The sequence below is a fragment of the Macaca fascicularis genome, chromosome 19 (assembly GCF_037993035.2).
Source record: "Macaca fascicularis isolate 582-1 chromosome 19, T2T-MFA8v1.1".
Taxonomy (NCBI): Eukaryota; Metazoa; Chordata; class Mammalia; order Primates; family Cercopithecidae; genus Macaca; species Macaca fascicularis.
The window spans coordinates 64,215,883-64,241,770 of NC_088393.1; the positions used below are offsets into that span (position 1 = coordinate 64,215,883).

Genomic DNA, 25,888 nt, shown 5'->3' on the forward strand with positions numbered 1-25,888 from the left:
CTTCCCAATCTTCTTAGACACGGGCGCTGGGAGACTCTACAAGACTCACACCTGCTCCTGCCTCCCACCACTTCCCAATCTTAGACACGGGCGCTGGGAGACTCTGCAAGACTCACACCTGCTCCTGCCTCCCACCACTTCCCGATCTTCCTAGACACGGGTGCAGGGGGACTCTGCAAGCCTTTTGCAGGTTTCCAGAACTCAGCTCCCACCCGCCTCTTGGTGCTATCCCAGGGTAGTGAGGAGGTGTGGTTTCAGCACAATCAACCTTATCTTTTCTGTGAGCCTTTTCTGGGCCACCAACAGTGTCTTCCATAAATACTGAGCACTGACTACATATTAGGTCTTGTGTGGGCAAAAGGGACACTGGGAGGAAATGGAGTCTTTGTCCTTGAAGGTCTCGCCTTCCAGTGTGGGGGTGACAGACGCCCTCCAGTGTGGGGGTGACAGACACGCCTTTCAGTGTGGGGGTGACAGATGCCCTCCAGTGTGGGGGTGACAGACACGCCTTTCAGTGTGGGGGTGACAGACGCCCTCCAGTGTGGGGGTGACAGACCCGCCTTCCAGTGTGGGGGTGACAGACCCGCCTTCCAGTGTGGGGGTGACAGGCCTTCCAGTGTGGGGGTGACAGACACGCCCTCCAGTGTGGGGGTGACAGACACGCCCTCCAGTGTGGGGGTGACAGACACGCCTTCCAGTGTGGGGGTGACAGACACGCCCTCCAGTGTGGGGGTGACAGGCCTTCCAGTGTGGGGGTGACAGACACGCCCTCCAGTGTGGGGGTGAGACATGCCCTCCAGTGTGGGGGTGACAGAGACGCCCTCCAGTGTGGGGGTGACAGACACGCCCTCCAGTGTGGGGGTGACAGACACGCCCTCCAGTGTGGGGGTGACAGACACGCCCTCCAGTGTGGGGGTGACAGACACGCCCTCCAGTGTGGGGGTGACAGACGCCCTCCAGTGTGGGGGTGACAGACATGCCCTCCAGTGTGGGGGTGACAGACACGCCCTCCAGTGTGGGGGTGACAGACATGCCCTCCAGTGTGGGGGTGACAGAGATGCCCTCCAGTGTGGGGGTGACAGACACGCCCTCCAGTGTGGGGGTGACAGAGATGCCCTCCAGTGTGGGGGTGACAGACACGCCCTCCAGTGTGGGGGTGACAGACACGCCCTCCAGTGTGGGGGTGACAGATGCCCTCCAGTGTGGGGGTGACAGACACGCCTTCCAGTGTGGGGGTGACAGACCCACCTTCCAGTGTGGGGGTTACAGACATGCCTTCCAGTGTGGGGGTGACAGACCCGCCCTCCAGTGTGGGGGTGACAGAGATGCCCTCCAGTGTGGGGGTGACAGACACGCCTTCCAGTGTGGGGGTGACAGACCCACCTTCCAGTGTAGGGTGTGACAGAGATGCCCTCCAGTGTGGGAGTGACAGACATGCCTTCCAGTGTGGGAGTGACAGACACAAACACACTTGCTGTGGTTTCTGAAGACGATCACAACAGTCTCCCACCTGATCTGTTCAAACGTGTCACGTCCTCATCAAGAGGTGGAGTTGGATTTCCGTCCCCTTGCATCTGGGCAGGGCTGTGACTCGCTTGTCTCCAACAGGAAGTGGCAGAAGGGACATTGCGTGACTCCTGAGGCTACATCAGAAAAGACGATACAACCCACCCCTTATTTGCACGAAGGCCTCAGTTCCCCTCAGCTGTCCCATTGTCCAGAGGCTGCCATGTTGTGAGGGCGCCCCACCTAGCCCACGACACATGGAGAGGGCCTGAGACAGCATGAAAAGAGAGAGGTGGCGGGTGGGCTCCAGCTGCTTCAGTCACCTGGAGGTCCAGCTCTGGTCAGCACAGAAGAGACCCTGAGCCATAACCACCGAGCTGAGCCCACCACCAATTTCCTGACCCACAGAGATACTAAAAGCACTACTGTTGTTCTGAGTTTCTGACTCACTGAGTTTTGTTGTGATGTGTCATACAGCCACAGATAACAGGAACAGCATTGTGTCTTCCCACTCTATACTTATTAGTGTTTTTTTAAATAGAGATGAGGTCTTACCATGTTGTCCAGGCTGGTCTGAGCAACACGGTAGAACCGTGAACTTCTGAGCTCAAGCAATCCACCAGCCTCGGCCTCCCAAAGTGCTGGGATTATCGGTGTGAGCCACCGCACCTGGCCCCACCCTGTAATTCTGATCTTACCCTCTTCCTACCTGGACCCTCGTACGATTTCCCTGGGATCTCAGTCTCTAGAATTCAATCAGCCTTTTCTTTGGGATTTGGTTCCTCTTCATGCCTCTGGTTTGCCCTTTCTGTCCTCTCTGCCCCTTTGGTTTGTGAGAGGCACTTGTGAAATCTACGGAGGTATGCTTGTGGTATGTGTACTCAAACTTCTAGTGGCAGAAAATTCATGTGTTTGAGTAGCTAAAAATGGATTTTAAGGGAGGATTTCTGTGCATGCCAAGCAGCTTATCTGAATGTAAATGAAAAAATTGGCCAGGCACGGTGGCCCACGCCTGTCATCCCAGCACTTTGGGAGGCCAAGGCAGGTGAACTGCTTGAGCTCGGGAGTTTAAGACTAGCCTGGGCAACGTAACAAAATCCCATCTCTACAAAAAATGTAAAAATTAGCCGGGCATGGTGGTACATGACTGTGGTCCCAGCCACTCAGGAGGCTGAGGTGGAAGGCTAGCTGAAGCCAGGGAAGTCAAGGCTGCAAGTGAGCTGCGATCGTACCCTTGCTCGCCAGCCTGGGTGACAGAGCGAGACCTTGTTTTAAAAAAATAAAAATTAAAAAATTGTTAAATGCTGTAAAAAATGATTTTGAAAAGAAAAAAGTTAATAACAATAACAATGAAACAATATCGACAAGGAGAGCACCACTAACTTCAGGTTTGAGCCTCAGCTCTCAACTAGCAAAACTTTTCTAAGTTCTGTAATATCCACCAACCATGGACATATTAGAGATAATTTTAGGCAATATATATATTTTGTTTTAGTAATTACATATATTTTTAAATCTTTGGAATTTCTTCTTTTTTTTCCCTCTGGTGTTGAAACTAATATTATTACACATTTTAATGTGCAGTAAAATATCAGTAGGACAAAAATCTGCAATTTTATTGTATGTAGGTATTGCTTAGGATAAAGCTACAGTGACTATCTAAGTAAACAAGTTAATATGTTTGAGGAAAATCAATCAATAAAAAGTAATACTAATAATACACATGGAATTGACAAAAAACTATGAGGTGGTACTTTCTTGAGAGAAGCTTGGGAAACCCTGAGCTAGGAGGTATTTTTCTTTTAATTTATAAACATTTGGAGAGCACTCTTTTTGCAAAAATTACCTCACTTAAACTCCACAACCAACTGCAAGAAACTGTTACACTCATTTTATAGAAATGGAAAATGTGGCCAGGTGTGGTGGCTCACATCTGTAATCCCAGGACTTTGAGAGGCCGAGGTGGGTGGATCACCCGAGGTCAGGAGTTCAAGACCAGCCTGGCCAACATGGTGAAACCCCATCTCTACTAAAAATACAAAAATTAGCCAGCTGTGGTGGTGGGCACCTGTAGTCCCAGCTACTCAGGAGGCTGAGGCAGGAGAATTGCTTGAACTTGGGAGGCGGAGGTTGCAGTGAGCTGAGATTGTGCTACTGCACTCCAGCCTGGGTGACAGAGCAAGACTCTGTCTCAAAAAAAAAAAAAAAAAAAAAAAAAGAGAAAATGTAGGGAGTTTAAGTGACAGAGACAGGAATGAAGTTCAAAGCCTGGCTGACGGCCAAGTCGATGTTGTCTACAGTATATGGTACTGATCTCCCCCTGGTAGCTCAGAGGCTGTGACATTCCTAGAACAGGCATCTAATCTGCCTCCATCAATCATGGAGGACTTCCTGAAGGAAGTGACATCAGAGCTGGGACCTTCCCTTAGCTCAGGCACATCCTTCTCCTAAGAATGGCCCCCACTGGTGAATGAAACCTAATTTTCTTTAGAGACAACCCTGTTATCTGTCCAGTATTCCCCAGAAGAGGCTGGATAAAGCACAGACAAGCTGCCTGACTTCAAAGTGTCTTTCAGGACTGGATCAGATCCACGAGCAAATTCAGAGAGAGAAAGAGACAGAGAGAGAATCAAAATAAAACTGAAAAGTGTCAGGGGAGAAAAAGAGATTATTTCTTCAGACTAATATCCTGTTTGGAAACACCAAAAAATGGTATTATTGAAAATTTCATATGTACAATAAAGAGCTTAAATAACAATTCAAGTCTTAAAGTTCGGCTATCACAATTTTTCTTTATTTTTGTTTGTTTATTGAGGTATAACTTACATATAATGAAGTGTACAATTCTTAAGGTTACAGTTTAATAAATTTTTACATATGGATAGACGGATAGATTCATATAACTATGACTCAGATAAGGAGACAGAATATTTCCAGTAACTCAGAAGTCTCCCTCTTGCCCCTCCAATCTGTGCCTACTTACAGGTAACCACTTTTCTAACTTTTTTTTTTTTTTTTTTTTTTTTTTTGAGATGGAGTCTCACTCTGTTGCCCAGGCTGGAGTGCAATCTCAGCTCTCTGCAACCTGTGCCTCCCTCCCGGGTTCAAGTGATTCTCCTGACTCAGCCTCCTGAGTAGCTGGGGTTACCGGCGCCTGCCACCACACCCTGCTAATTTTTGGTATTTTTAGTAGAGACAGGGTTTCACCGTGTTGGTCAGGCTGGTCTTGAACTCCTGACCTCAAGTGATCCACCCGCCTCAGCCTCCCAAAGTGCTAGGATTACAGGCATAAGCCACCGTGCCTGGCCCACTTTTCTAACTTCTATCACCATAGATTAATTTTATCTATTTTAGAGTTTCATAAAAGTGGTATGTTACAGTATGCAGTCTCGTTTCTAATTTTTTTTTTCTTTTTTTTGAGACGGAGTTTTGCTCTTGTTGCCCAGGCTGGAGTGCAATGGCATGATCTTGGCTCACTGCAACCTCCGCTTCCTGGGTTCAAGCAATTCTCCTGCCTCAACCTCCCACCCTCTCAAGTAACTGGGATTACAGGCGCCCACCACAATGCCTGGCTAATTTTTTTTGTAGCTTTAGTAGAGACAGGGTTTCACCATTTTGGCCAGGCTGGTCTCGAACTCCTGACCTCAGGTAATCCACCCGCCTCAGCCTCCCGAAATGTTGACATTACAGGCATGAGCCACTGCACCCGGCCCGATTTTCATTCAACATTATATTGATAAAAGTCATCCTTATTGTTGTATGCATGGATAGTTCATCCTTTTTATTGCTGTGCAGTATCATTTATCCATTCCTTGATTTATTTATCCATTCTATTGTTGACGGACACTTGGATTATTTCCAATGTTTATCTATATGCACAATTATGCTCTAAGTCTTTTTGCATATGTCTTTTGGTAGAAACAATATTTTTTAAAAAATAAATTTAGTAGATTATAAATTCCTTACTGATGGGCAAGGTAGGAGTATGTATTACTAAACACAGAGAAACTTGGTAGAGACTCCTCACATGCCCATCTGAATGATGCCTTGGGACTAGTCAGTGATCCTTTTCCCTTCTTAGGGCCAGGCATACCTCCAATGACTTGATAACAGCTTCAACCCTTCTTCCAAGAAGAATGCCCACACGCTCAACATTTAGCATAGGGCCGCTGGAATGTGGTGACACCTAAGGCTGTTCCAGCTTTGGCCTTCATGAGACGGTGAGCTGGGTGAAGTGCATTTTAAGGGTAAGTGCTGAGCTCCTGCTTATGAGGGACAGCCCTTCAATGGGCCAGGAACATGTTATGTGCCCTCTGGAGCAAAGAATATTTCACTTTTCCGAAAGCCAGAGCTTTGGGATCCCAGATCTAGTAAGAATCATCTTATTCATCTTCCTTTCATCTCCAAGCCAGAAGGAGGCTCGCTGAATTCACAGGGATGGGGTTCCAAAGGGCACTATGGAATCCTGCATCTGTGCTCTCAGGACCTACCAGTCCCAAGTGGCTTTATTTGAGAGATAAAATGTTCTGAGAGCTTCAGCAGTGACTTAACTCAGAAAAATTGCAACTCTAGACCCTGGAAGTTCTAAATAAGGCAACCAGAACATCTTCCCATGTCCTTTGGAAGAAACTCTTAACACTTTCCTCTTTCTACTTCTACCTAAAGCATCTGAAAGAAGGGAGGCGACAGAGAATGATGCATTTAAACAAAGACCAGGAATAGCTAAAATCACCATTTTAAAATAAGTATAGATTTCGCAAGAACCTCTGAGATGATAATGCATAATAAAATGTAATAATAATTATAATAGTACTATTACACTTCTATGAGCCATATAAATATTATGTGCTACACACATTGCTAAGTGTTTTACAACCCTCACCTCAGTTATTTCCCCCTAAAAGCCTATGATTTTATGTAAGAGGAAAATGAAGCTCCAAGAAAAACTTTTTTTTTTTTTTTTTTTTGGAGATGGGAGTCTCATTCTGTCACCCACGCTGGAGTGCAATGGCACGATCTCGACCCATTGCAATCTCCGCCTCCCAGGTTCAAGCAGTTCTTCTGCCTCAGCCTTTTGAGTAGCTGGGATTGCAGGCACCTGCCACCAGGCCCAGCTATTTTTTGTATTTTTAGTAGAGATGGGGTTTCACCACGTTGGCCAGGGTGGTCTCAAACTCCTGACCTCAAGTGATCCGTCTGCCTCGGCCTGCCAAAGTGCTGAGATTGCAGGCGTGAGATGCCATGCCCAGCCCAAGAAAGACTTTTTGGACAATATTTCAAGGCAAGTGAGTAGCAGGGTTGGGATTTAGACTTAGATCTGACTCTCAAGTTCATGCTCATTCCACTACAGAAAATGACTTGTTTGTTCAGGTCTTCCTATTAACTGAGATGTTCCACCTTTCAGGAATGATGCAGTACATTCCAAGAAAGACGTGTTATGGAAGTGACACCAGATCTGAATCCTGAAGTCAAAGTTTCATTTAGTAGAAAAACAACGTAAGATGAGGACATGTTGGGAGACTGGACTAAAGAAGGACGAAGAGTCTGTATCAGAGGTTGGCAAACCATAGTTCGCCATTTGTTTTTATGAATAAAGTTTTATTGGGACATAGCTAGCTCCCCTTGTTTATTTATTGTCTCTGGTGGCTTTCTCACTACAACGGCAAAGTTGAGTAACTGCAACAGGGACCATATGGCTAACAAAGACAAAAACAGTTACCATCTTGCTCTGGACAGTAAGTTTTCCTACCCTTGATCTAGGTCACACTAAAGCTTTTAGTTATAAATGCTATCCTAGGGCCGGGCGTGGTGGCTCATGCCTGTAGTCCCAGCACTTTGGGAGGTTGAGACGGGTGGATCACTTGAGGTCAAGAGTTCAAGGCCAGCCTGGCCGACATGGTGAAACCACATCTTTACTAAAAATACAAAAATTAGCCAGGTGTGGTGGTGGGCGCCTGTAATCCCAGCTACTCGGGAGGCTGAGGCAGGTGAATCACTTGAACCTGGGAGGCAGAGGTTGCAGTGAGCCGAGATCGCACCACTGCACTCTAGCCCGGGTGACAGAGTGAGACTCCATCTCGAAAATAAATAAATAAATTAAACAAATGCTTATCCTGTATGTGGTGTTGAGCCGTGGAAGGATTAGGAGTAGGGGAGACATATGGGTTTATTTCAGAATTACAAAAAAATCATTCTCAGATCCATCCTAGCACAGGGCACTCCCACAATAAAGGCATCAACAACAACAAAATCCCAAACCATCTTCACTTCTCAATCTTTTACCTTGAATACCATTTCAACAGATATTAACTGAGCATCTAGTATGCACCTACACTCTATGTAAGTGGTTAAAGCAGTAAGCAAGCAGTAAGGCTTGAAACTTAAAGCTGGTGGAAAGTAAACTGAGGAAGCGAGCATTCTCTTTGAGAGATACAAAGCAAGGAAGACTATGTACAGAAGGACAGCAGCCAGAGGTTGCCTCAGAACACAAACGGAGCTGAACTTCTTGAATTCAAGTGGGTTTTTTGGGGGGGGTTCCAGGGGCAGGAATGGACTTTGGCTAGCTTAAAAGAGAAATCACCGGAAGGAACTGGCAAAGGGGTGGAGTTCAGAGGATTCAAGTGAAGGCTGGAGAGTGGGTTTGGGACACAGTGAAGCCTGGGAAACCAAGAGATTTCTGTATCATGAGCCACTCAACACTGTCACCTGAAAAGCATTAAATCTGCTTCTTCCACTCTTGCTTTCCTCAATTCAAGATTTAAAGTGCCAGGTAAGCAGTCTGATTAGGTTGGCTGAGGACACAGGTTGGTTGGCTTTAGTGTAAAAACAAGGATCTGGTGCAAGGAGCGTTGAGGGACCCTGCTTGCCTTTCATTATGAGAAAATGGGCACGTGCATTAACTATCCGATACACCAGGACCACACACAGTGGAGCAGAGGTAATTCTTCCAAAGGAAATCAGGATATAGAGACTTAGCAGCTAAACAAGTTCACAAATGTCAATCATACCTGTATAGATTCAAATCCTACCTCTTCCAATTATTGGCTTTGTTGACTTTGGGCAAAGTTATCTCATTTGCAAAGAGAAATTATAATACTACCAGACTCTTAAAATGATGAGTTAATAGATATGAAGGGCTTAGGGCCGGGCACGGTGGCTCAAGCCTGTAATCCCAGCACTTTGGGAGGCCAAGACGGGTGGGTCACGAGGTCAGGAGATCGAGACCATCCTGGCTAACCTGGTGAAACCCCATCTCTACTAAAAAAATACAAAAAAAAACCCAAAAAACAAAACTAGCTGGGCGAGGTGGCGGGCACCTGTAGTCCCAGCTACTCGGGAGGCTGAGGCAGGAGAATGGCATGAACTTGGGAGGCGGAGCTTGCAATGAGCTGAGATCCGGCCACTGCACTCCAGGCTGGGGGACAGAGCGAGACTCCGTCTCAAAAAAAAAAAAACATAGATATGCAGTGCTTAGAACCATGTATGGCACATCATAAGCACCTGATGAAGCTTACCTGCTGAGAGTATTATGATTATTACTGCCTGCTTGCTAAAAATAGCACCAAGTGGTAGAGCCATGGTGAGATCTAGGCCTTCATTCCAAAGCTCCCACTCTTTCTGCCAAGCCAAGCTGCCTTTGCAGACCCAACCTCAGTTAAATGAGATGATAATGTGTGTGAAGTTGTTGGGGCAGGTGCCCAAAGAGGATGCTCAATTTGTGTCCAGGATTTTCTTCCTCTCTCCCCAAAGAAGTGAGTAGACTTTGCTTTCTGCTTGGGAGATGCCTTTTTTTCTTTTTTTGGAGACAGAGTCTCACTCTGTCGCTGAGGCTGGAGAGCAGTGGTGCGATCTTGGCTCACTGCAACCTCCGCCTCCCCAGTTCAAGCAATGCTCCTGCCTCAGCCTTCCAAGTAGCTGGGACTACAGGTGCCCGCTACCACGCCTGGCTAATTTTTTGTAATTTTAGTAGAGATGGGGTTTCACCATGTTAGCCAGGATGGTCTCGATCTCCTGACCTTGTGATCCACCCGCCTTGGCCTCCCAAAGTGCTAGGATTACAGGCATGAGTCACTGCGCCCGGCCGGAGATGCCCATATTTAATAGAGAACCAAGTGGGTGTAAGAGGGCCCAGGAAAAGCAGACAAAGAGGAATGTTCCTGGTTTGTGCTTACTATCATTTTCATGGCGGAGCCCTCTCAGGTCTGTTGACAATCTGGCCCCTGCCTACCACTCCAACCTCTCCTCCCTCCACGTTCCCATGAGCTTACCCTGCTCCATCCACAATGACCTTCTGTCTGCCTGTCAAATTCCTTCTGCTTTCGTCTGCCTCAGGGTCTCTGCACAAGCTGTCCCCTCTGTCTAAGCTACTCTTACCCCAGATCCTCATTCAGATCTCAACTCAAGTGTGACCATCTCAGTGAGGTCTCTCCTGACAGCTCGAGCTACGGCAGCATCTCGACCCCACCACTCTCTAACACATGGCCCTATTTTCGTTTCTTTGCAGCAATGACCAGTACATGAAATTATATAGGTGTCTGTCAGTGTTGTTACTTGTCTTCCTATACCAGACTATAAACCCCACAGGATCAGAGAAAGCGTATCCCCAACACCAAGACTGCTTGGTTCATAGAAGTTGCTTTTACGTACACGGCTCTGTCAGAAGTCTCATGGCAACCCTGTTAGGTACATAGTCTGATAAGGCTGAGAGGGAGCTTAGTATCATGATTTAGAGCAGTGCTGTCCAGTATGGTAACCACCAGCCCATGTAGCTATGTCGATTTACATGCATTATAATTACATAAAATTAAAACTTCATTTCCTTAGTTGCATTAGCGTCACCTCAAGTGCTCAGCGCCACATGTGGCTAGTGGCTACCATTCTGGGTAGCACGGATATAGTACATTCCTATCACTGCAGAAAGTTCTATTCGACAGGGCTGGTTTACAGCATGCACTGCAGATTCAAATACATAGCTTCGAATCCCAATCCTGCCAATTACTAGTGGTGTGATTTTGAGTTGACCTTATGCTTTTAGATCTCACTTTTTTCATCTATAAAATGAAGCTAGTAACAGTTGCCACCTCATAGTGTTGTAGGAGTTATTACAGGCAAAGGCCCTTAGAAGAGCATCTGGGATGTAGTCAATGCTAGGAAAAGTATCAGCTGTTGCTGTCACACCTCCATTTTTACTCCTTGAGAAATTGAGGTCCAAAGAAAAGAAATCCTTGTCCTAGTGCACAGAGCCCGGAGGTGGAGGGAGCTGAGCTTTGATCCCATACCTTTATGATTTCACAGCCTGGCTAAATCTGATGACACTTTTCAGGTCCCTTTCCCTTCTGGGAAAATCCCTTACACTTCTGACCCATTGCTCCCTTATCTGTTCAGTGGGGGACAGAAGACTCCAAGGGGTCCTCTATCCAGGATAGACATGAAGGAGCTGACTGGAGAGCCAGCCAGAGCCCAGGACATGGGTTGTCTATTCTAGGGTCTAGCCAGTGGCTTGGGACTCCTTGGAGATTGAGAAGCCAGGCTGCCTAGGACACAGAAGCATTGGCGTGGCTGAGCAGGTCATGCCAGCTGCAGCCGAGACCCCTTGTGTGGGCGCTGCCTCGTGGGTGTAATGGCCACTGCGGCAGGGACAGAATGCTCATCCCTCCCACCTGATCGAGCTCTGGGATTGCCTCAGGAACTGCACAGAGGGGTTGAACTATTTCCATTAATTTCTTGGTAGAAGCCTCAGATGCTGCTGCTGCTGCTGGTTTAATTTTTAAATGTAGTTACTTTTAATATGCGCAGTCCCTATGCTTGTACTGTTTCGTTTTGTTTTGGTGACATGGGATTTTTTAAATTGCTATTTTTAGAGCTTTTAACACATTTTTCTACATTTAAAAATTTTTAAATTGAGGTAAAATTCCTATGATGTAAAACTAACCATTTCAAGTGTACAATTCAGGGGCCTTCAGTGCATTCTCAATGTTGTTCAACTGTCACCTATATCTAGTTCTAGAACATTTTCCTTACTCCTCACTCCATCTTAGTAAGCAGCCATTCCTCTTTCCCTCCCCATTCCTAGTCCCCGGCAACCACTATCTACTTTTTGTCTCTAAGGGTTTACCTGTTCTGGATATTACATATCAATGGAATCATAGACTAGGTGGTCTTTGTGTCTGGCTGCTTTTACTTAGCATAATGTTTTCAAGGTTCACCCATGTTCCAGCATATATCAGTACTTGATTTCTTTTTACAGTTGAATAATATCCTATTATATGTCTATACCACACTTCACCCATTAATCTGTTGATGGACATTCCAATCATTTCCATATTTTGACTCCAGTGGATAGCGTTGCTGTGAACATTCATGTGTAAACATTTGTTTAATTACCTGTTTTGAATTCTTTTGGGTACATTACCTAGGAGTGGACTTTCAGGGTTATACGGTAGCCTATACTTAACTTTTTGAGAAACTGCCAAACTATTTTCTACAGTGGCTACACCAATTTACATTTCTACTAGCAATGGATAAGAGCTCTAATTTCTCCACATCCTCTCAATATACTTTAAAAAATTCACAATGATACGGCATAATAATATAATAATTAACAAATGTTGCTATCATTAATAGGAGGAGACTGAGGCTCAGGGATATAGTCCATTGAGCAAGTTCATGCATCTGTGTGGCAGGCAGAACAACTGTCCCTGAAGATACCCACATCTAACTTCTGGAACCTGGGAGTGTGTTACTCTCAGACGTGATAAAAATAAGATTGTTAATCAGCTGACCTTGTGGGGAGATGATCCTGGATTACTGGGGCAGGTCCAACGTAATCACAAAGGATCTTGTCAGTGAAAGAGGGAGGGAAATGGGTAACAGAGGGAGATGGAATGATGAAAGCAGGGCATCAGAGCAATGTACGGTGAGAAAGATTTGACCGACCATCGCTGGCCTGAAAATGGGAGAGGGCTGGGGAGAGGTTTGAAGATGCCGTGCTGTTGGTTTGGAAGACGAAAGAAGCCGACCAGGCGTCAGGAATGCGGGCAGCCTGCAGAAGCTGCAGAAGGCAGGGAAACAAATTCCTCCTAGAGCCTGCAGAAAGAACGTAGCTTTACCAACACTTTGCGCTCGGTCACCCCACTTCAGACTTCTGAATGCCAGAGCTGTACGATGATAAATTTATGTCGTTTTAAATCACAAAATTGATGGTAATTCACTATAGTAGCAAGAAGAAACTCATGCCGGCTATCGTGTGGTGGGGCAGGGATTGGCATCCACACTGGATTGACTCAGTGTCTGTGATTCCAACTGATTGTCCATGACCATAACGACCAGGTTTTTTGCCGTCTCCAGGTCCAGCACCACTTCCCGCTCCACATAGACATAAGTGGATCTCACAGACATCACGTTGGGTTAAAAAAAAAAAAAAAGAAAGAAAGATCCCAGCACTATGGGAGGCTGAGGAGGGCGGATCACGAGGTCAGAAGTTCGAGACCAGCCTGACCAACATGCTGAAACCCCGTCTCTACTAAAAACACAAAAATTAGCCGCGTGTGGTGGTGCGTGCCTGTAATCCCAGCTACTCGGGAGGCTGAGGCAGGAGAATCGTTTGAACCCGGGAGGTGGAGGGTTGCGATGAGTTGAAATCGTGCCATTGCATTCCAGCCTGGGCAATAGGGCGAGACCCCTCTCAATACATAAAAAAATAAATGGCAAGTCGTGCAAGAAAGATTCAGTGAAACACCAGTTAGAATGAACGTAAAAACACAAAAAATGGTATTACACAGGTGTATTGGAGCCAGCTTATCATGAGGGTCAATTGTTACGTTTTCAGTTTTCTACATTTAAAACATTTTTAGACTGAGGTAAAATTCCTCAATTTAGCTGTTTGCCTAACATAGCCCAATACTCAAAACTAAATTGTATAAACTTGAACATAAATAAGTTATAATAAAAATAAAGTAAGGAGCACTAAAAGCTCATCACTTCCTACGTGTGGCTCCCAAAACATGGTGGTGGTGGTGGTTGGTGTGCGGTGGGTGGGGCAGGTGCTACTGTGTAATGGATAGGGACCAGAGATGTTGCTAAATATCCCACAAAGCGTAAGACAGCCCCCACCACAAAAACGATCTGGTCGTAAATGTCAGCTGTGCCAACATTGAGACATCCCGATCTTTCCTAAAGCATGAATTCCTCATGAGTGAGGCCAGTATCTGACTCATCTCTGTCCCCAAATCACAGTCTGGCAGAGAGGATATTGCTAAAGAACATTAATGATGCTCTGCATCCCAGGCATTTGTTGCATTTAAACCCTAGTGTTATGAGTTAGGGACTATGATTATATTTGATAAAGGAAAGAAACAGCTGTGCTGGTAATGAGGCTGCTAAGGAAGGATGGAAAATCGAAACGTACGACTAATCAGAAAAATCCAAATATGCTCCCCCAACCAATCACAATAGCCTCTAATTAGCCACTGCCAGCTTCCTTATGTCAGCGGCCTCCAATCAGGCACTCCTGAAGCCTTCCCTTTCTTTCACTATAAGCTTTCCTACTACCCTGCCTGCCTTTGAGTCTGTGGCAAACACAAATGGTGTCAGTTGACTCCCTTATTTTGGCAAGCTCTGAATTAACAGCCTTTGCTCGTTTTCATTGGGTGGTCTTTATTTCCACATAGCACAGGGTGTGAAAAGCCTTCTGCACATTGCACGCCTTGTTTCTTCTCCTCGTTATAACAAATCCTGTGGTGTCACGTTTTCCCAGTGATGAGTTGCCAGGACCATGCGCTCACAAAGGAGGGGAGCTGTGGAATATGGCAAATGGCCAACAAGAACTCTTCCCTCCAGCCTACTGTGAAGGATCGCTGAGGTGTCCCCTGATGTACCTGATGCACATGAGATGGTCCAGCTCGTACTAGGGATTGAAACATAGATAGTACCAGAGATGGCAGCAGGACAGAGACCCCTGCAAGAGTGGACATCCCTCCACACCTGGAACTCTTTCCTTCCAGGAGACCACACACAATCCTCTGTTTCTATCAGGCTTGACGGAAGTACCATAGAAGCCTTCAGAGCTGAGATAGACCAGCAGTCTCTACACTCTACCTTTACTCCAGGAGTCCAGAGGGATTCTGGGTCAAGTTCATATCCCCCCCAACAGCCAAAGCTCTTGACCGTCCAAGCAATTTCTAAGAATTACCAGTGGAAACAGTTCCCTGTGGCTGCTACGAAAAATTATTACAAACTTAATGGCTACAACAATACAAATTTACTATCATACAGCCGTGATATGATAGTATCTCATGAGATTAGAAATACCATTATTCCAATTTTATAGATGAAGAAAATGAAGCACACGGTGGTTAAGTAACTTGCTTAGGGTACATAAGCTAGTAAGTGCTAGAGATAAGTATAAACGTAGACATCTTTGGAAAGGAATGTACACAAAAATGTAAAAGCAATACTTAGGTCTGAGTAGAAATACGATAGATGTTTGTTTGCTTTGTTGTTTTTCTGAAATTTACAGTATGTCTAGGACTGAGGTCCACAAACTTTTTCTATAAAGGGCCAGAGAGTAAATATTTTAGGCTTTTCAGCCCAGATGGTCTCTGTCACAACTACAAAACTCAGCCTTGCAGCCTGAAAGCAGCTGTAGACAATATATAGTGAAATGGCATGGTTGTGTTCCAATAACACTTTATTCGTGGACACTGGAATTCACATTCTATGTAATTTTCATGTCATGAAATATTTTCTTTTGTCTTTCCCCTCCAACCATTAAAAAATGTAACAATTACTCTTAGCTCATAGGCCCTACAAAAACAGCAGGAAGGCAGATCTGGCCAGCAGATCATAGGATGACAAGCATCACGCTCAGCACAAAACTGTTCTAAAATATTGCTTTAAGATGAAAAAGCAGATACAGTTCTTTGGTCAGCAGTTGGTGGCGTGGGCACAGGTCTGGAGACCTGCCAGCCTCTTGGCAGGCTAGAGGGCAGGTGTGGGCAGTTAAGTTTTGTCCCTGGAGCCTGAGAAGACGGTGGGTGACCAGACAGTCCTGTCTATCCTGAGAGGAGAACATTCAGCCCAAATCCCAGCCCCACTATGCACAGATCAGAGCCATTTCTGAAAATGTTGCTGCTGATTCTGCTTTTCCTGGGATTGGCAGAAGCCTGTACTCCTCGTGAAGGTAATGCTTCCAGCCACGCCTTGTGTCCCCTGTGTACTTTCTTACAACTGGGGAGGTTCTCGTGGGCTGGATTCAGAGAGAAGCTCCTGAAGTCTAACGGACTTCTTGCTTCCCATTTAGACATTCACATTTCCCTTGATGGACACGGTGGGGTGAATGAGTCTAGGTTGCTAGCCCCCACCCTTGGAGATACGCCTGTGTCTGCATCCTGGTTTCTATCGCTGATTCTTTGTGCCTTTGGGGAGACATTGCTTCTGCAAGCCTTGCTGTCCTCATCTGACCAACGGGGCTCACAAGAATCCCCAGTTCATGGGACAGTTGTATGTCATTGACGAGCTTATGTTGTGCAGTGCCTGGAAGTCAACATTACTGTAGTCAGATAATTCTAGTGAGACTCCAGACCTTTGCAACGTAAAGACACCGAAGAGTATATTGGGAAGAGGACTTGGGTCTTGCCACAACTCTGAGTTTCTGTTTCCTCATTTGATCCACAAATTCCTGGTTCTTTCCACGGGCTTGATGCTGGGAATACAGTGATGAAAAAGACAGAAATAGTTCTGCCTTCATGGAATTCTCATGCTAAACATACACATTCTAGTGTGGGGATTCGGAGATGGCCTCTCTAGAAGAGTCACATTTGAGGTAAGGAATAGGAGATGGCCAGCTGAAGAGTCAGGAGACTATTCCAGGCAGAGACCTGAATATGCAAAGGTCCTGGGGCAGAAGGCACGGAGTCCCTTCCTCAGAGAGAGGCCGGTGTGTCAGGAACTCGGGAGACAGAAGGAGGGGCATAGCGGTGGGACTGTTACAAGTAAGAAGAGAGAGGAGGCAGGGAACAGAATAGACAGGGGCAGGTGGGTCACAGGAAAAATTCTGGAGGGTATCCTAAGTGAAAAGGGAGCTGTTAAAGGGTTTTCAGCAAAGGAGCGTCATATTTAGGAGTGTGTGTGTATGTGTGTGTGTCTGTGTGTGTGTGTTTGAACAATCTGTCTTGCCCCTCAGGAAAGAATGGATTAGGCGGGAATCAGAGTAGGGGCAAACACACAAGTTAGAACATGTTTTGGTCATCAGGGAGAAGATGGCAAACACACAAGTTAGAACATGTTTTGGTCATCAGGGTGAAGATGGGGATACGCAGAAGGTTATGAGACATTGAGGAAAGAGCTCACAGGATTGACTGATGGGTCAGATGCTGGTGGCTGGGGAAAGAGAAGCATGCAGAAAGGCTCTTTTTATACATACATGTATTTGCAACTGGCTGCCCTTAACTGAGATGAGAAAACTCTGTAGAGGCCGGGCGCGGTGGCTCACACCTGTAATCCCAGCACTTTGGGAAGCCGAGGCGGCTGGATTATTTGAGATCAGAAGCTCAAGACCAGCCTGGCCAACATGGCGAAACCCTATCTCCGTTAAAAGTACAAAAATTAGCCGGGCATGGTAGTGGAGGCCTGCAATCCCAGCTACTCAGGAAGCTGAAGCAGAAGAATCACTTGAACTCAGGAGGTGGAGGTTGCAGTGAGCCGAGATCCTGCCATTGTACTCCAGCCTGGGCAACAGAGCAAGACTCTGTATGTTTCAAAAAGAAAACAAAACAAAACAAAACTCTGTAGAGGAACACGTTTTTTAAAAAATTTATTTTGAAGTTATAGAAAAGTCACAAAAATTGAGTTTCTGAATATTCTTCGCCCAGTTATCTCAGCTATTAACATCTTACCTAACCATAGCACAAGGATCAGAAGCAAGACCCAACACCAGAACAAAACTATTGAAGAAATTACAGACCTCATTCAAATTTTACTAATTTTTCTACTGACAGAAAAACTATTCTATTTGAGGATCCAATCCAGGATCCCACCTCACATTTTACATTAAAAAAAATTTTTTTGTTTGGCCTAAAATCTAGTTCGTGCTCAACCACGCTGCATTTCGTTATCCCGTCTCCTTTAGTCTTGTGATGTGTCCTTAGAACAAATGTGATTGAACCTCCTCAATCTTTGTCTTTTCATGACCCCGAAACATTTGAAGAGCTCTGATCAGTTGTTTTGCAGAATGTCTCTCAATTTGGGTTCGTCTGAAGCTTTCTCATGACTGGATTGAGACTATGCCTTTGGGGCAGGAATACGGCAGAAGTGGTCTCATACCCTTCCCAGAGAACTATATCAGGGATCCCATGATGTTGACGTGCCTTATTACATGGTGTTAACTTTAGTCACTCGGCTAAGGTGATGTCTGCCAAGTTTCTCCACTGTTAAGTTACTATTTTCCCCCTTTGTAATTAATAAATATGCTGGGGGAGAAATGTTGAGGCTGTGCAAATACCGTTTCTCCTCCAGTGTTTGCCCATTAATTTTAGCCTCCATCTGTGGCTCTTGCTTGCAGAAATGACTGCTACGGTGTTTCTCCAATGGTGATTTTCTATTCCCCTTATTCCTTCTACATACATTCAATGGGATTTCTCTGTAAGGAAAAGCTGACTTTTCTTCCGTTTATTTATTCAAGTACTGTATTTATTTATATCAGTGTGAACTCAGAGAGATTGATCGTATTGGTTGGGTGCAGTGGCTCAAGCCTTTAATCCCAGCACTTTGGGAGGCCAAGGCAAGAGGATCACTTGAGGCCAGGAGTTTGAGACCAGCCTGGGCAACATAGTGAGACTCATCTCTACAAAAACATAATAAGAATAACAAGTATTGCGTCAGCAGATTATTTTTTTGATGGATAGGAGTGTGATGACCACAGATTCTTTCTTGAACAGGCTAAGCCTGAAGTACCTGTAAGACGTCTGGGACATCCATAGATAGCAATTTCTGTGAGAACAGAGTTTGGGATGTCTAGTGTACTCTTATACCAGAATTTCTCTTTCCAATCAGCCTTACAAACACCTATGGAGCAGGAACTGAATCTGATTTATCTGTGTCTCCAGCACCAAACATAGGCCAATGCCCAAAGCATGTACCATGTAAACGTTGATTGGATGGATGATGAATGAATGGATGTATCGATGGATGGATGGGCTGACAGATGGGCCCGAGTAGCTTTATTGAGAGCAGTGAGTGGGTCAGCTGGTCTCCAGGGACACTTCTATCTCTGGTCTTCTTGGTTATTGCACTGATCTGAGTCTAATGCTGATTTCTCTCTCTGCTCCCTGCTCCCTGATCCTGTTGTGAACCGGCTGGCTGATGCTTTTGTCTCCAGTTGCAACTAAAGAAAAAAGTAAGAACTGTGGAACCCCCAAGTCTGTATTTTCATAGCTACCTCTCCTAAAATTCTTCTGGATCTTGCGACCTCTCTGGCAATTCTGGGGAAGGGTGGGACTTGGATCTGGTGCACGGACTTGCCGTGGGGTCTGGGCATGACTCGGAAAAACAAACCACCTTTCTGTTGTTGTCTTACAGTGATGCTCACAACTAAAAGGGCAGCCCTCCTTCACTGCTTTGTCTGGGGAAGAGAGGCTCGCTGGGAAAATGGAGAGCATTTATCAGGGAAGAGAGATGTCAGGCAGATCTCCATTAGAATAACACCTTGACTTATGTATAACACCAGCTGGTGGTTTGCAAACTTCACGGTATTAGGGCCTCTGAACACGCTAAAAAAATTACTGAGGATCTAAAGAGTTCTTTTTTTTTCCCAGCGAGGGTTTTATTTATTTATTTATTTACTTTTGAGACAAGCCTTGCTCTGTTGCTCAGGCTGGAGGGTAGTGGCGCGATCTGCGTTCACTGCAACCTCCACCTCCCGGGTTCAAGTGATTCTCCTCCCTCAGCCTCCCGAGTAGCTGGGACAACAGGCTGCATGCCACCATGCCCGGCTAATTTTGTATTTTTAGTAGAGACAGGGTTTCACCATGTTGGTCAGGCTGGTCTCGAACTCCTAACCTCAGGTGATCTGCCCGCCTTGGCCTCCCAAAGTGCTGGGATTACATGCGTGAGCCACCGTGCCTAGCCAAAGGTGTCAGTAAAATATCTTTATTGATATTTACCTTATTATAAATTCAAGGATTTTTAACTTAAAATATTTATATTTACAATTATTATATTTACAAATATTTATATTTACAAAAAATATTTATATTCACAAATAAGCACATAAAAAGATGCTCAACCTTATTAGCCATTAGGAAAATGGAAGCCAAAGCCACAATGAGGTACCACTTCACACTAACTAGGGTAGAGAAATTAGATCCCTCATATGCTGCTGGTGGGAATGTGAAATGATACAGCTGCTTTGGAAAACAGTCTGGGTGTTCCTCAAAATGTTAAATGCTGAGTCACTCAGCAATTCCGCTCTAGGTATGTGCCCAAGATAAATGAAACGTAAGTCCACACAAAAACCTGTGCACAAATGTTCACAGCAGCACTATTCCTAAGAGTTAGCAAAGTGGAGGTAATCCTGGTGTGCATCAATTAATGAATGGAGAAACAGAATGTGGTCTATGCATACAATGGAATATTATTCACCCACAAAAAGAAACAAAGTTCTGATGCATTCAACAACGTGTGTGAGCCTTGAAAACATTATTCTCAGTGAAAGATGCCAGTGATAAAAGATCACATATTACCTGATTCTGTTTACTACATATGAAATACTCAGGATAGGCAAATCCATAGAGACACAATTGACGTTAGTGACTTCCAGGGGGTGAGGGGTGGGGGAATTTAGGGACGATGACTAAGGGGTTCAGGGTTTATTTTGGGGTGATTAGAGGCTCTAAAATTGGTGTAGTGATGGTTGCACAAGTCTGAGTATCACACAAACCATTGAAATGGGTGAATTGCATGGTATGCGAATTATATCTCAGTAAAGCTATTATTAAAATATCTATTACTGCATTTAAAAATAAGGATAATAGACTCAGAAGGAAGGAGGGTGGCAGCGAGGTGAGGGATGAAAACTACCTATTGGGTACAACGTACATTACACAGGTGCTGGTGCACTAAAATCCTAGACTTCACCACTACACAATTCATCCATGTCATCAAAAACCACTTGTACCCCTAAAGCTACTGAAATTAAAAATATTTTTAAAATAAGGATAATAAATACACATATTGACATAAATGTTTTAGTGAAATGGCTGTTTCCCAACCAAAAAAGTTTAGTGAGAAGAAAGGTATTATTTTACATTTTTGCAAATCTCTTTGACATCTAGTTTAATAGAAAACAGCTGAATTCTCATTTCTGCTTCAGTCTGTCACAATGTGCTATTTTTTTTTTTTTAGTTTTATGTATTTATTTTTGAGACATAGTTTTGCTCTGTTGCCCAGGGTGGAGTGCAGTGGCACGGTCTTGGCTCACTGCAACATCTGCCTCCCGGGTTCAAGCAATTATCTTGCCTCAGCCTCCCAAGTAGCTGGGATTACAGGTGCACGCCACCATGCCTGGCTAATTTTTGTATATTTAGGAGAGACAAGGTTTCACCATGTTGGCCAGGCTGGTTTTGAACTCCTGACGTCAGGTGATCTACCCAACTCGGCCTCCCAAAATGCTGGGACTACAAGTGTGAGCCGCCCCGCCCAGCCACAATGTGCTATTTTGGTTGAAGCAAATGAAAATCTAATCTCACACAGATAAGGAGTTGGAAAAGGGAGGATCACGCAGAGCAGTTTTAGGCAGAGTTCTCCAGAGAGACAGAACCATGAAGATATACATATAGATACATATAGATATAGATATAGAGATATATTGATAGAGATATTTGAGAATGAATTTGTTAGGGGAATTAGCTCACTCTGTTGTGGGGTCTGCAAGCTGGAGAACCAGGAGAGCCAGTAGTGTGGCTCAGTCCAAGTCTGAGGGCCTCAGAACCAAGGAAGTTGATGGATGGTTCTAACTAACTCTTAGTCTGAGGCCAATGGCCTGGGAGCTCAGAGGACTGCTGGTTCAAGTCCTAGAATCCCAAAAGCTGGAGTACCTGGAGTTCTGACATCCAAGGCCAGGAGAAGGGCGTCCCGGCTGCAGAAGGGAGAGCAAGAATTGACCCTTACTCCACCTCTTGGCTTCAGCTGGGCCTCCATCCAATTGGATGGTGCTCACCCACCGTGAGGGTGGATCTTCCCCACCTAGTCTTCCAACTCACACACCAATATCCTCCAGAAACAGCTTCACAGACACACCTGGGGCAGCCCAAACATTCTAATCAAACGCCAAACCACTCAGGCTTCCCTTTCAGCAGAAGATGGATGGACTCAGTGCCTACCGAAGCAATGAGAATAAATATGTCTTACTGCTATATGGGTACCTTAGTCAAGCTGACACCCCAGATCAACCATCACATCCCCTGAAAGGGTCTCAGGGACCACCTCCCACCCCCGCCAAGTGGTCTTTGGATGATACTTTGAGAATTTCTGCTCCAAGTCACACGGAAGGGAAAAAGATCTCTTTTTTTTCCACCCCTACTAGAATGCAAGACTGTAAGTTCCTAGAGGGCAGGGACTGTACTTTACTCATCTGTTTATTCCTGTAGCCTAGCAAGATTCCTAGTGCTCAGTAGGACTAAATAAATGGAAAGAGGCCTGCAGAATGGAACGCACTGTGAAAACTTAAGTTAATGTTATTATTTCAGATTGAAAGGAGATAAAAGGAACCAATATTAATTAAGCATTTAGCATTTACTGAGAATTTAAAATATGTCATGCAATTTAATTTTCAAAAGAGTAAGCGTCCCATATGGGATCTGAGATTTCCAAAGCTCTGGACCCTCACACTGGACCATCGTCACGAGAATCACGTGGGAAACTTGAAAAATATTTAATCCCCACACTAGACCCGGTGAGCTCAACTGCCTGCAGAGAAGATTTGGGGTTTTTTATACCTAAAAAGCTAGCCTATGCTAGTTCCTTCCTGTCTTCAAAAGCTGAACCTTCTAAGCCTAAACAAATGCAAACATCTCATGATCCACAGTTTTTGTTTCAATTTAAAACATTATGCTGTTTTAATTAAAATGTTTTGGTTTATGTTACTATTTTATTAACATTTCCATGAACAATTAAAATAGTATTTACATACACTTTAATTACATTTAAATTACTAATTAAATATTCAATTTAAAACATCATGTTATTTTCATTTAAAACAAGATTTCCGGGGTTCAGAATTCAAGAAGTTCTCAAGGTTATACCAGAAAAAATTCCTTCCCAACCTTTTCACTCATTTCTCTTCCCCAAAAGAATCTGATATTAACTATTTCTTCCAGATCCTTCCAGAGATATTTTATTCAAGTAGAAACAAATGTGTATTTATATATTCAGTCTTCTTGTTTCTATTTTTACAAAAAAGACAGCGTATTATACACACTGTTCTGTATGCACCTTACTTTTTTCAGCTAATAATACTTCCTGAAGATGACTCTGTGTCATTTCATAAGGAGCATCCTCAACCTCCTATTTATACGTTTTTGGCTGAATAATATTCCTTGTATGGAAGTCCACAATTTGTTTGACCAGTCACATACTAATGGCCACTCAGGTTGTTTTCAGCAGTTTGCTCTTTTAAACAATGCTTCAAAGAAAAATTCAGCTTACATTAAATTAGACATATAGGATATATATCAGTATAGATCTATATATTTATATCTGTAGGATTATACATGGAAATGTGTAGAATTATATCTACATATAGATATATATTTATCATCCAGATATAACTACTGTCTTAGTCTGTTTTGGGCTGCCATAACAGAATACCTGAGACTGGAAAATTTATAATGAATAGAAATTTATTGGCTCATGTTTCTGGAGGCTGGGAAGTCCAAGATTGAGGGGTTGGCATCTTGTGAGAGCCTTCTTGTTGTGTCATCCTATGATGGAAGGACAGAGAGAGAGAGAGAGACAGAAACAGAGACAGAGAGCTTAAAGCTTCAAGCCCTTTTATAAACAGCATTAATCTATTCATGAAAGTTGAGCGCTTGTGACCTAAATACTTCCCAGTAGGCCCCACCTCTCAACACTATTGCATTTGGGATTAAGTTTCCAACACCTGCTATTTGGGGGACACTCAAACCTTTACACATGCACACTTGACCCTTGAACAAAGTGAGAGTTAGCGACACCAACCTCCAGTGCAGTTGAAAATTCACATATCACTTTTGACTTCCCCAAAACTTAACTACGAATAGCCTACTTTTGACCAGAAGACTTACCAACAACATAAACAGTAGATTAACACATATTTTGTATGTTACATATATTACTATGCTGATTCTAGCATAGTATATATACTATGTTAGAGAAAAGAAAATGTTATTAAGAAAGAGAAAATATGTTTACCCTTCATTAAGGGGAAGTGGGTCACTGTCAAGGTCTTCATCCTTGTCATCTTCACAATGAGTAGGCTGAGCAGGAGGAGGAAGGGGAGGGGTTGGTCTTTCTGTCTCGGGTGGCAGAGGCAGAAGAAAATCCACATCTAAGTGGATAAGTATAAGTGTAACCGTGTAGTTCAAACCTGCATTGTTCAAGGGTCCATGGTGTGTGTGCATACGTACACATACACATTTATGTGTTTATGTAAATATATATATATGATCAATTTCTGAAACTGCAAAGTTAAAGGGTTTCCAACACTCGTGCCACTGCAATGCTACCGCTGTACTGATCTTTGTCAAATGGATGTGACAAACTACATAAAAATAGTGTCCCATATACAGATCGCACTCCATATAACAACAGGCAAATAAATGTTCCATGAAGGAATAAAGAAATGCATGTAAAAATTAACAGAGATGGGTTATGTTAATATTAATTCTACTCTCTTCCTTGCATTTTCCATGTTGATTCACTGGCTCCTGGCTCTGCTGCCCCTTCCAGTCAACTGTAAGTCATATCCCCTTCTCCCTACATAAATGGGGAGCCCTTCAACCTAGAGAAGGAAGCGAATGAAAGAGACAGGCAAAACTGCTGACTATCACATTCAACTGGGGGCACATTCAGAGGCTCTCAATTCAAACATGACCTCTTCACCCAGAACCTTCAGACTGCAGGGGGTAGGAAGGGTACAACTGGATGGACTTCGAGGAAGCCGACAAGCCTCTACCATCGGGTCTAAAACTGGGTGTGCTGTCAGAGAGAAAGAGAAAGAGAACACCTGTGTGGTGTTCTGGGAAATAGCTTTGGTCCGATTTTCAGTAGGATCAATGACCTACCACAATCTAGGAGCCTTTGCTCTAGAACGCACACCTGGGTTAGACTGTGTGTATTCATTGGTGGGTTTTAGATGAGAAAAATATGGTGCGGGGTGGGTAAGACGTCTTCCTTTCCCAGAATTAACATCCAGTCTCCGGCTGAGAACTAGAGATTACACTTGGTTGTTATGGAGGCCCTCCTTATGCTAGAAATTCAGGTGGAGAAGGGAGGGTCTGGATTCCCCCAGGCCACTGGTAATCCTGAAGTTTCTGACTTCAGGGTAAATGTGCCTCCAAAGGGGTCCAATGCACTTAGAATGAATTGCAGCTCCCCACTCTGGTTCCCTAACCTATCTCAGGACCTATGGGGTGCAATGAGGTACCAAGGATGACTTAATTCCTTTCACATTCTCTCTGAACCTGCATTGGCAACATGGTTCCCACGGGCTGCCATCGGTCCTGCCCTTCCTGCTGCTTGCATGCCAACAGTGCTGAAAGGTAAGCTTCTCATTCCTTCTCTTTCCCTTTGGGTTCTGTCTGCCTTTGTCCAAAAGGGATCATTGCTGCTGAACTTCGACTGATGTTTCTTCTCTGGTCTGTTCACAGCTTAGCCTCTAATAGAGGAACTAGTGAAACCAAGTGTGGAATTCTCCTTTGATGAACAACAACAAACCCTTTTACTACTCTCCCTGCCAAAGTCAGTTGCCAGAAATTGAGCACTCTTTCATGGTCCAAGCTTCAGGAAGGTCCACACATGGCTCAAGGAAAGCTATTAGGTCTGAGAGCTCAGTTCAGGTCTACCTGACGTCGATAATAATATTTGGTTAGACACAATGACTGATACTTTTGCTTTCTGAGGTCAGGTAGTAAAAGCCACCATCATTGCTGCCTATTTAATAATTCCTAGAGATAGCAATCTGGAACAAGTTAGGTGGAATGAGACCATGGCTTTGTCACTGAGTTTGCAAGATTTAGGGGCAGAAGGCTAGGTCAGGAAGTGAGACGATGACTCGCAGAAAGGGTACAAGGCCCACGTTAGGCAGCTTTGCATGTGGAGCCTAATTCTGCTCCTTCTTAGGTGGGGCAAT

At 44.5% G+C, this 25,888-nt stretch overlaps 2 protein-coding genes and 2 long non-coding RNA genes across 35 annotated transcripts in view; 2 read left to right on the forward strand and 2 right to left on the reverse strand.

Annotated features, from left to right (window-relative positions):
* The window catches only part of LOC102115098 (zinc finger and SCAN domain-containing protein 5A), a 94,968-nt gene that overhangs the window by 37,515 nt on the left and 31,565 nt on the right, over positions 1-25,888 (reverse strand). For 8 of the 32 annotated variants that reach the window (XM_065534992.2, XM_074024857.1, XM_065534989.2 and 5 more), the window contains one exon: positions 1,511-1,643. The exons of the other annotated variants lie outside the window; for them this stretch is intronic. In XM_065534992.2, the coding sequence (XP_065391064.1) occupies positions 1,511-1,643 (133 nt within the window). The remainder of the gene's footprint in view (positions 1-1,510; positions 1,644-25,888) is intronic. 32 annotated transcript variants of the gene reach the window in all.
* On the forward strand, positions 12,571-13,042 carry LOC135968406 (uncharacterized). The gene is made up of 2 exons (XR_010583162.2): positions 12,571-12,707; positions 12,853-13,042. It is a non-coding gene; the product is annotated as an uncharacterized lncRNA (long non-coding RNA).
* EDDM13 (epididymal protein 13) overlaps positions 15,537-25,888 on the forward strand; it is a 37,517-nt gene continuing 27,165 nt past the window's right edge. Inside the window, exon 1 of the mRNA XM_065536164.1 lies at positions 15,537-15,685. Coding sequence (XP_065392236.1) covers positions 15,601-15,685 — 85 coding nt within the window. The 5' untranslated portion in view covers positions 15,537-15,600. The remainder of the gene's footprint in view (positions 15,686-25,888) is intronic.
* LOC123570270 (uncharacterized) lies at positions 23,381-24,069 on the reverse strand. Its single transcript, XR_006694333.3, has 2 exons — positions 23,950-24,069; positions 23,381-23,480 (listed from the first exon to the last, which is right to left on the reverse strand). It is a non-coding gene; the product is annotated as an uncharacterized lncRNA (long non-coding RNA).